We start from the raw sequence: 11328 nt of genomic DNA, 5'->3' as shown, positions 1-11328 counted from the left end.
CGAAACCTTCAAATCTTATCCATACACATGCTTATTACAGATATTTATAAGAAACAAATGTTGTTCTAACATTTTCATTCAATTAATAAATTTGTTCAGGAACAAATTATCTTCCCAATACTGATGCTATTTCACAATGTTTGCCTTCATTTTAAAAGTAACAAGCTATCTTTAAAAGGTGTTTAACAACCTTGGGACCAGGTGCAGTTTGCTTGCGCACACAAACGTCTCACAGTCGTCTAATGAATGGTTATTACATCGTAGACATAAATATGTAAAAGCATAAAAATGTATTCTAACTTTTTTATCACTGCATAAAATAGATTTTTTTACATGCACTTTGAATCTTCTGGTAGGCCTGTAAAACGTTTACAGGACATCGAAAATGTTTACTTACCTCTGAATAGTTTCTAACCATAACGATATTTTAAGTTTCCAAAATACAAGATTGAAATTAAGTTCATATTTAAAGAATATTATTCGTATAATTTCTATATTCTATGTGGATTAGACTATATTAACTCGACAACGCTGCTGTAGAATAACAACTATCAAATCCTATGTGGATTAGACTATATTAACTCGACAACGCTGCTGTAGAATAACAACTATCAAATCCTATGTGGATAAGACTATATTAATTCGACAACGCTGCTGTAGAATAACAACTATCAAATCCTATATATAACACTCAATCTTAGCCATTACTTCAAACTCTAGGTTTTTTTAAAGAAACGTACTTTACCTGAAAAAAGAAGATTGCTAAGGTTTCTAGTCGGTTTTGTATGAAAAAATCTTCATTCGGAAGTGTCTAGACTAACAACCTTTTCTTGATAAATAAAACTGCTGGCTGGCTGTCTACTGGGGATTTAGGGTACAGAAACTAAATTACAATGGTTACTGGTAAACCTAATAGTCTCCTGAGAAGCTAGAGAACGATAGATATTCGCAATTTCATTTCAGTTGACTCACTCTAGTAGCAAATGGTAAAACTAAAATATGGAGGGTGGACGCGTAAAGGATTTGGTTGAAATTAAGCACAAAGCTACATACCGGGCTATCTGTGCTCTGCGCACCTCGGGTATCGAAACCCAGTTTCTAGCGTTGTAAGTCCGCAGACATACCGCTGTGCCAACTGGGAGGCGCGTAAAGGACTGATTGTTGTTAGTTAGGTCTGTCGTGTTTAGTTACAATTTATATTAACGGAATTTCTAAATATGAACCAATGAAATCCAAATAGGTATTGTTGGGTATACTTTAGCATGATTATAATGCATTAGGACAGAGGTTCCCAAACTGTTTTCCGCAGCCTCTGGGGGTCTGCAGTAATAAATCAAATTTATGAAATTACCATTTACTGAAAGACTAACGAATAAAATAAAATGCTAAGACATTATAAAACTAATACAGTAATATATATAAATCCCAAATTAAGGGTAGTAAAATATGCATATGGTACACCAGTTACACATGATAAAAACAATTTTTAACGGGAGGTGGTCCACAAACACAGTAAAGAAGTTGAAGGGGGTCCGTCGGTTGGTAAAGTTTGGGAACCCCTGCATTAGGAGGTTCTGTGTCATTTCGCCATTTTCTGAAAAATTAAAAATATTGCAAACAAATAAAATATGTGCCTTGGAAATCGGAAAGTGTGTTTCGTATACATTGATGGTGTGTTAAAAACAACTTCCAAAATTAAATTACATTTTCTAGGTAATAGTAACTTTATTATTATAACAAAGTTTATATGATAAGATCCAGTGTCTTTTTTTGTGTGTGTCACGTAATTCCTTCTAAATCGCTGGTTGCCCCGACTTCTAAATGGTACCAAACGAATCATTTGTAAAACGATTTTATTTAATATCCTGATGCCATTTCTCAAAAGAAAAAAAAATTTTAGCGTTAAATTCCATAAAAATAATCATTTGGAACATTTCTAATTATGATATGTTATGGTATGTTAACCAATAAATCTATATAAGTGGGGGCGTTATAAATGATGGTCAATCCCACTATTCGTTGGTAAAAAGAGTAGCCCAAGAGTTGGCGGTGGGTGGTGATGACTAGCTGCCTTCCCTCTAGTCTTTCACTGCTAAATTAGGGACGGCTAGTGCAGATAGCCCTCGTGTAGCTTTGTGCGAAATTCAAAACAAACAAACAAACTGTTGTATGTCCATTTAACTACTTCGCAGGGTGTGGATGGATCTTCGCCAAAATTGGTAAGTAGGTTCATTAGGTCTATGCGGGGTACATACAAATTTTCAGTTTTGTATTTTGCGTTTTGCGGTTTTATATGGACGTTTTTGCGTTTCTTACCATTACCTTACCTCCTGTGGATGGACCTTTACCAAATTTGGTATGAAGGTTCATTGGGTCTATTGAGAGATAGATACAAATGTTCAGTTTTGCATTTTGCGGTTTTTATGGGCGTTTTTGCGCTTTTTATCATTACTTCGCCCTCTATTGATCAACCTTCACCAAATTTGGCATGAAGGTTTCTTGAATCAATGGGGAGATATATACAAATTTTCAGTTTTGTATTTTGCGTTTTGCGGTTTTTATGGGCGTTTTTACCACGACTTCGCTCCTTTTGATGCCCCCCCCCCAGTGACACAGCGGCATATCTGCGGACTCACAACGCTAGAATCCGGGTTTCGATACCCGTAGTGGGCAGAGTACAGATAGCCCATTGTGTAGCTTTGTGCTTAATTACAAACAAACCATTTGATGCGTCTTCTCCAGATTTTGTATAAAGGTTTATTGGGAGATACATCCAAATTTTCAGTTTTGCGGTTTTTATGGGCGTTTTTACGTTTTTTACCACTACTTCGCTCCTTTTGATGGGTCTTAACCAAATTTGGCATGAAGGTTTGTTGGGCTCATGTGGAGTTACATGCAAACTTGCGGTTTCAAATTTTGTGTTTTGCAAGTTTTATGGGCTACTATTATATTAGTAGACCAATACAGTGCTTGCATTTCTTAAAATTTCCTGCCAGACAGTTACAACACCTTTTTTTCTCTCCAAAACAAAGTACATTTTGAACTCCAGACTGCATTTTTTGACGTCCGTAGTTTCATACAGAAACGTAATACATGTACACTTCTCTAGTTATGCTTACATATTGAATATGCTGTACATTTACTGTACTTTCTCCCCATACGTAATTGCTTGACTGTAAATTATACTATCAAATTGATTGAAAATCTAATAGGTGCCACTCCATATTTATCATTAATTAACAACAATAACTCATATTTCGTGTTTCAACACTTCAAATTCCAAGACAAAAACAAGCTCCTGACAGTATAAGCATTAAGTAGTACTTCCTTACCTTCTATGCGTCCGCCATGTTGTGAGCGCTGATAGCGACGTCTATATTTGGTTTGAATTGCGAATGCTTGCTATCCTGATTGCTAGTGCATACTTTAGCCACCTACCGGTAGGAATGTAAAAGACAATGACCAAATTTCACAAGTTAACTGGTTATTTGAATATATATTTGCGCTTTTAAGAGGTTAACTTTTTTGCCGTTTGTTATTTGCACCAAAAAGTTTAAATAAAGGTGTGCTGTGTGTTTTGTTATAGCAAAGCCACATCTAGCTATCTGCTGTGTCCATCGAGAGGAATCGAACCCCTGATCGTTGTGTTGCAAATCCGAAGACTTACTGCTGTTTCACTATGGGACAAAAAAAGTACATTAGCAAATTATAGAATGATGAATAAACTATCGGGGATAATGTATGCTACTCGTGCCATCTAGTGGGCTACTAAAACTTTATAGGAAGTGACTAGCGATATTTTTATTACTGGTGGATCGGCTGGCATAACATATCGGTTGAGTAGAAATGTGGCCGACAGAATTTTAGAATACTATACTAAATATTAGATATTAGCACATTTAGGTCATCGATGGATGCTGAAGACGTTCTAATAAACACTTGCATTATACCAACTGAAGAAATATTTTTATCCCTTTTAATTAGTCCTCGGCAATTATTTAGTAACTAGCTTGAATTATCGCACGATAAATAGCCACAATTCGCAGGTCTTTGGAATAAAACAAAATTATTTAGTAGTTAATACTTCAAAATTCGGTGCTGACGTCTAGAATTAAATTATAAACACCTCTTTAAGAAAATTAATGACACGAATAATTAATTATTAAGGTATTAGTCTCCAAAAGATGTTGAGAAATAAATGAAAACAAGCCAAGCTGAGAAACATTCCATTACCAAATTGAAGCTCTGTTCCACTATGCTGTTGCGCTAGGTCTTTGCCCCTGAGCTTTTGTGTTGACGTATTCCTATAGAATACCGCCTTGCCACAGTTTACAAACTGTACGTTAGAGAGAGCCTAGAAATTGAATATACTGCTTTATCTGCAGTCGACACTCGAGAAAGCGTGTCTCGAGCTGTTAAAGTCCGTCAGGCGTCCAGAACAACTGAATTAATTAAAGTATCTTATTGGTAACGCGCTAAAACTATCCAATATTCCATTCTAAAGCGAACTTAATGAGGCATAAGGCTTGCAGGAGAATTCAAATCTGGATAATAACGAGAATTGATCCGATGGTTCATTAGGAAAGTTTCAAAATCGTTAATTTTAGCAAATAATAAAAACAAAGTAATGCAAATGTTTATATATACATAAAATTCGCTGACGATAATATTGCCATTATGTTTTCAATGTTCTTCTAGCACTTGAACTTCTAATTATGAAATGTTATCCAATTTAACAAATACCGTGAATCTTTCCGTTATTCAACAGAACATAAAACTTTTAGTTTAAATACTTAAGTTATGAAATTACTGTGGTCTTTACCATAGCCAATCAGTAACTGTTTGTTTGTTTTGAAGTTAAGCACAAAGCTACACAATGGGCTATCTGTGCTCTGCCCACCACCGGTATCGAAACCCGGTTTCTAGGGATGTAAGTCCGCATACATACCGCTGTGCCACTGGGAGGGGGAGGGGCATCAGTAACCGTAAATAGAATATAGACTTCTAAAGATAATACACCTAACAAACTCAGTAAAAATCAACATTAGGTACTAATTTTAGTTGGCTAATAACACACCATCTAGGCGATAAGCAGGAACTTTAGATACAAAGTACCATAACTAATAGAGTCCAACAATGACAAAAACGTTAACTTTAGGTACAAAATACCATAACTAATAGAGTCCAACAATGACAAAAACGTTAACTTTAGGTACAAAATACCATAACTAATAGAGTCCAACAATGACAAAAACGTTAACTTCAGGTACAAAGTACAATAACTAATAGAGTCCAACAATGACAAAAACGTTAACTTTAGATACAAAGTACCATAACAAATAGAGTCCAACAATGACAAAAACGTTAACTTTAGGTACAAATACCATAACAAATAGAGTCCAACAATGACAAAAACGTTAACTTTAGATACAAAGTACAATAACTAATAGAGTCCAACAATGACAAAAACGTTAACTTTAGATACAAAGTACAATAACTATTTCAGTGCAACAATGAAAATGGACATTATCTTTAGGAACAGAGTTTGATTAACAACAGAAATACAATAATGACGATAAGTGTTAACTTTAGATGTAGAACAAGGTAACTAATGCAATCCAACTATGACAATAAACGTAAACTTTAGGATCAGAGTAGGGAAATTAAGTAGGGAAATCCAATAATGACGATAAGTGTTAACTTTAGAGACAAAACACGATGACTAGTGCAATCCAGCAATGACAGTATATATAGAGTAGAGTTAATTAATGATATTCAACAGTGGCGTTAAACATTAAATTCACACATCGGCAACAATCAATTAATTACAATAATAAACAATGAACTAAAATGTTTATGATAAAACCAATGACACCAAATAGAACAGATAACTTATATTATAGAAGAAGTAACAATAAAATTATAAAATAGTATTGAAATAATATAAAAATATATATTCCCTTCTATACCTACCACGTTCCCACACTATAAGGTCAATAGGGTAACCACCAACCGGACATTGAAGCATCATCATATTTCCGGCCACTACAGACAAATTCTTCATAGGCCGAACAAAAGGTTCACCAAAGACATTGATTTTAGCAGAATAAGTGACCTCTCCGCCATCATTGGTTGCCTTGCAAGTGTAGGTGCCTCCATCTTCAGGTAGAACATCGGAGATATTAACATAACTGATAACACGTTGGTGTCGCGTAACGTAATCTCCCATGCGTAGTCGAGGGCTCTCGGGAAGGGACATCCCATCCAAGGACCATGTAACTTGAGGCAAAGGACTGCCCTGTGCCACACAGCGGAGAGATAAGGGAGGACCTGGTTGCAACGTCTGTTCCGGAAACTTTTCTTGAAGAGAGGGCTCATCAACTGGTAACGAGAGAAAACAAGTCTATAATGAAGTTTTTGACCCTTTGTTCAATGGTGATTTTGTAAGTGACATAAAAATCAAACCTAAAAATATCTTAAGATTACGCTTTTAATATTACAAAAAAAGACGAAATCAGCCCATTTAGTAGTCACCGTGTAACAAAATGTTTCTAGTTTGTGTCATACTTAGACATCCCAATTGGACGAACATGCTCATCTTAATGTTCATATTAAATATTAAAATACACTTATATTCTACTGTAAGACAATGACTATCAAAAGAAGAACATCAAGGAATCACTTTGGACCAAGGCATACAAATGGTTCTAATAATGATCTAATTATTGGGTAAGACATTGGCTATCAAAAGAAGGGTATCAAAAACTTGCAAGTAGCCCTAATAAAAGCCTAATTCTTGAGCAAGACAGTAAGTACCAAAAGAGTGGTGGGTATCAAGAACGTGCATCTAGTTCTAATAAAGGTTTAATTCTTGGGCAAGACATCGACTATTAAAAAAAAGGGCGCCAAAGAATCACTTGGGACTGAGACACGTGAAAGGTGTCCTAAAAACGAGTTTAAACATAGATCATGGCAGAGTGTATTTTTGAGACATACAGTTTGGTTTGAATTTCGCGCAAAACTATTCGAGGACTATGCCCAGATAGAGGGGGGGGGGGTCCAACAGGACCATATGGCCCGGGCCACAAATTTAGTATTTTATGTGATAACAAAATTATATGAAAGTCTTTGAAAAAAGTTCCAAATTAACTTAAATAAAAATTATTTATTCTAAAAGTGTCATTCTATTCGTGAAGTAATGATACAATAATATATTTTATGACGGCTTATCGGCTACACATCAAAATTAAATTTTGTTGTAAGCAACAATCCTATGACAGGTGGCAGCTCTTGCGGTTCACTTTCGCTGGCACGCAGTCGACCGGGAAAGTATTAACATCTAAGACGAGAGGCAAAAATCACAAGTTAGGAAGCCCTTTTTTTTTCATTATATTTTTATAAATAAATAACGTCTAGGGGTTTCATTTTTAAACAGATAAAAATGAAAAGATCATATCCTAGTGGAGCAAGCAAAAGACGACGAAAAGAAGAATGCAAAGAAACAAAACAATGTTTGCCACGAATTACATCATTCTTCCGCCAAGAAAATATTTCGGAACAACGTAAATGTCGATCTTCAGGAAGAAACATCAAATAGTTCTTCAACTTCTACTTATGATGTTGATGCTCTAAATTCAAATAAATAATTTGTGAGTCGAAAAGAAATGGAGGGTTCTTCATCAGCATCACAGACCGTCGGTGACGCAGATGGTCTAGAAAAGGAGTCACAATCAAATCATCCAGATGCAGATCATGTGATTGATACAATAATTTTAACTGCTAATCCCATTGATGACATCGCGTTTCTCAACAAAAATAATGCAATGCAAATGGAAGATTTTCTTCAAATTAAACATTCCTAGATTCCAGAAAATATCCCACGTGATGGTGAAAATCACAGTTTTACATTAAAAAAAATATCGAATGAAGAAACGTGCAAAAGAGATTGGTTGTGCTGGAGCAAAACAATCATTGTTTTGTGTTCCATGTTTTCTAAGTAGTGTAGAAACAGATAGATCAGTTCTCGGAAGTCCATCAGGTTGGAGGAAATTGAAAGACCACATATCGACTCATGAAAATTCGATTATATATATAAAGATAATTATTTTAATTGGAATTTGGGAAGTAAATCTGTGTCATCAAAGTCTTCAATGAGATCTATACTTTTGAAAGGGCTAACAGCTGATGCCATTAATTGAAAAAAAAAACTTCTCGAGCGAATTCTGGAAGTTAGCTATGTTTAGCATTTTTTGGTTTCAACGAGCATATTGGTAAGTACGGTCCAGTTTTATACGATCATGTAAAAAGAGTTCGAGAATCACAGAAAATCACAAACATCTTCAAGTTCATTACCTTTCCTCATTTATCCAAAATGAACTTATCGAACTTTGTGGATCATTTGTTCAAAAAAAGAATTCTTGAAGAAATTCGAAAGTCCAAGTATTTTTCCATCATCGTGGATGCAACTCCGGATTGTTCACACAAAGAACAAACGTGTCTCGTCATTCGGTGTGTGAAAATAATAGATAATTCAAAAGTTTCGATTGAGGAATGATTCGTCAAGTTTGATTCTTTCACACAAAAGAAAGGAAAGGAAATCGCTTTACGAAATCTAGAATTTCTAGAACATTTTGAACATTTATGTATTGGGCAAACATATGAGAATGGTGCTAATATGGCAGGACAGTATAATGGTGTACAAGCGGTTTTGCTTGAAAGTAATCATAATTGCATTTTTTTCAAGCTGCGGAAACCACACTTTGAATCTTGTAGGAGTTGACAGTGTTGAAACATGCAAAGAGGCGAATATTTTACTGTGGAAGAATTTAGCAAATGTATAATTTCTTTAGCAGTAATCCACGGAGATGGGAGACTTTAAAGAAACATGTAACTGTTTTACTTCATGTCATATTAAAAACAAGATGGTTTGCACGAATCGATGCAGTTAAACCAGTTGCAAGACATTTATCCACTATTCGGGTTGCTGTGAAAGAAGCGGAATTTCTAAACCTTCAACCACTTGCACGTACCGAATTACAATCTATTAATCAATATTTGGATACATTCGAATGCATTCTTTTACAACGATATGGATTGAAATTTAACCTTATTGCAACAAACAAATTTATTAATTGAAGCTCGCAATGCGACTCTGGACGTCGAGATGAAAAACGTAGACAACCTCATTTCAAATATTCGACAAGTCCATGGGGAATGGGAAAAAAAAGACTTTCAAAGTCAAAGGAAATGGCAGAAAATTCTAGAATTTCAACAGAATTTCAAACAACCCGCAGCATTAATCACAGTTCGATGCTGAAAAACATTATAGAATAGACATTTTTTTTTGTATTATTGATTCGGTAATATCTGGATTGACACGGCGATTTGAATCCTTGCACGAAATTTGTAACTTATTTGAAATCCTATGGACTTTTGAGTATTTAACTGATGAACAAATAAAAACTTCAGCACAAAAATTACAACAGAAATATGCGATGAACTTGTTTTTATGAACAAACTTTAATTCAGAACCAAATCCGTCGAATTTGCTACAGAAAATATTGGAAAATAATTTAATTGAGTTGTTTTCAAATTTTCCCGTAGCACTTAGAATTTTTATGAGTCTACCCGCTTCTGTTGCTTCTGCAGAAAGAAATTTTATCGTTATGAAAAAAGTGAAGATTTTAAAAGATCTACAATGTCCGAAGAAAGGTTAAATGAGCTATCAATTCTTCACACATATATTCTGACGTTGCGCGGACAATAGATCTTTCAACGATAATAAAGGAATTAGCCCAAATTAAAGCTCGAAAAGCATTTTTAAACTAATTTTAATTGTTATCAATTTTCAATTCGGGTAATATTATACACATCGTCAAATTATATCTCAAATAAATGTAAATTATGAAGCATTGTAACCAGTAATGTAAATAATTTCTGTTATATAAATTAGTTTCTTTTGATAAATGGTGAAAAATCTTTTTTTTTTATGTTTTATTGATTTTATTCATATATTTTACGGCTTTCGGAGTGGGGTGGGCCCCACATTTGTGACTGGCCCGGGTCCCATCTCACCTCTCTCAGGCCCTGACTCGAGGACTATCTGTGGTAGCCGTCCTTGATATATCAGTGATACACTAGAGGACAGGCAGCTAGTCACCAACACCCATCGCCAACTCGTGGGCTATTCTTTTACCAACGAATAATGGATTGACCATCACTTTATAACGCCCCATGGCTGAAAGGATGAGTATGTTTGGTGACGGGGATTTGAGTCTGCGACCCACAGATTGTGAGTCGAGCGACCTAACCACCAGGCCATGCCAGGCCTTACGACATACGGAGTCCTCTCACAAAAGAAAAAACATTATTATAAATTGTATTTTCATCTTTTCTTCATATATTTTCTTATTCACATTTTCAACATTTCTAGACCTTTGTACAAATATCCTTCTGTTAAACATTGTTGCCTGAGGTTCGCAGTATCACATGATTTATGTGATATCATATTTGTTATATGAATTCGGATATTCGTAAGTAACACATGATTAACTAAGCTACGAACTGATCCATTTGAAATCTGACCGAAAGAAAGCTTGTGAGTGAAACAAAACAACGTCAAATAGAAAATGCTCCATGTAGAGTGTTTATACGTGTATGACTCACATTAACGGTTTACTATGGCTAGCATCATTAATTTGGAGGCACTTTTGTATTATAGGTGAGTTTTATAGATAAATCTGATCCAAAAGAGTGTACAATGCATATATTGCCATTCAACCTACTAAATTTCAGATTGTTAGAGAATTCCTGTTGATTAACTAATGATAAAATACACCTCTAAAAGTACCTTTAGAACAGTAGTAATAGAGATACAATTGTTCACAAAAGTTTAGATGGTTAAAATTTGCACTTATCCTTACCTCCAATACTCAGTTCTCCAGCCGACTGTAAAGATTCCCAGTCATTCTTAACAAAACACTGATACATCCCTCTGTCATCTCTTACCACGGAAGAAATTTGTACGACAGTCCTGGACACTAGGTGGCGTCTTGTCTCACCCTCTAGCGGCCGTTGATCTTTTCTCCACTCTATGCTTGAGATTGGCTGACCAGAGATCGAACAGTTAAAAGACGCCGATTTCCCGATATCTATTACCTGGCGTCGAGGATACATTTCAACCGATAATGGTTCTAAAGTGTTATAAGGAAGACATAAGTTTGGTCGTATAATATGATCAGAAAAATCAAAAACGTATATATATATATATATATATATATATATTCAGTAGGTAAAGGTAAAAGAAATCTTAACCTCCGTTATCAAGCT

The 11328-nt window shown here is 35.1% G+C and overlaps 1 protein-coding gene across 1 annotated transcript in view; it reads right to left on the bottom strand.

Moving 5' to 3' along the window:
- Positions 1–11328, bottom strand: part of LOC106464642 (Down syndrome cell adhesion molecule-like protein Dscam2) — a gene marked incomplete at its 5' end in the record, with an annotated part of 78554 nt that overhangs the window by 58272 nt on the left and 8954 nt on the right. The window contains 2 exons of the mRNA XM_022392388.1: positions 5974–6381; positions 10923–11192. Coding sequence (XP_022248096.1) covers positions 5974–6381; positions 10923–11192 — 678 coding nt within the window. The remainder of the gene's footprint in view (positions 1–5973; positions 6382–10922; positions 11193–11328) is intronic.

Source organism: Limulus polyphemus, unplaced genomic scaffold (genome assembly GCF_000517525.1).
Source record: "Limulus polyphemus unplaced genomic scaffold, Limulus_polyphemus-2.1.2 Scaffold1708, whole genome shotgun sequence".
Classification (NCBI taxonomy): domain Eukaryota; kingdom Metazoa; phylum Arthropoda; class Merostomata; order Xiphosura; family Limulidae; genus Limulus; species Limulus polyphemus.
Note: the sequence above shows the minus strand (reverse complement) of the source record. Positions and strands in the feature narration are given on the sequence as shown.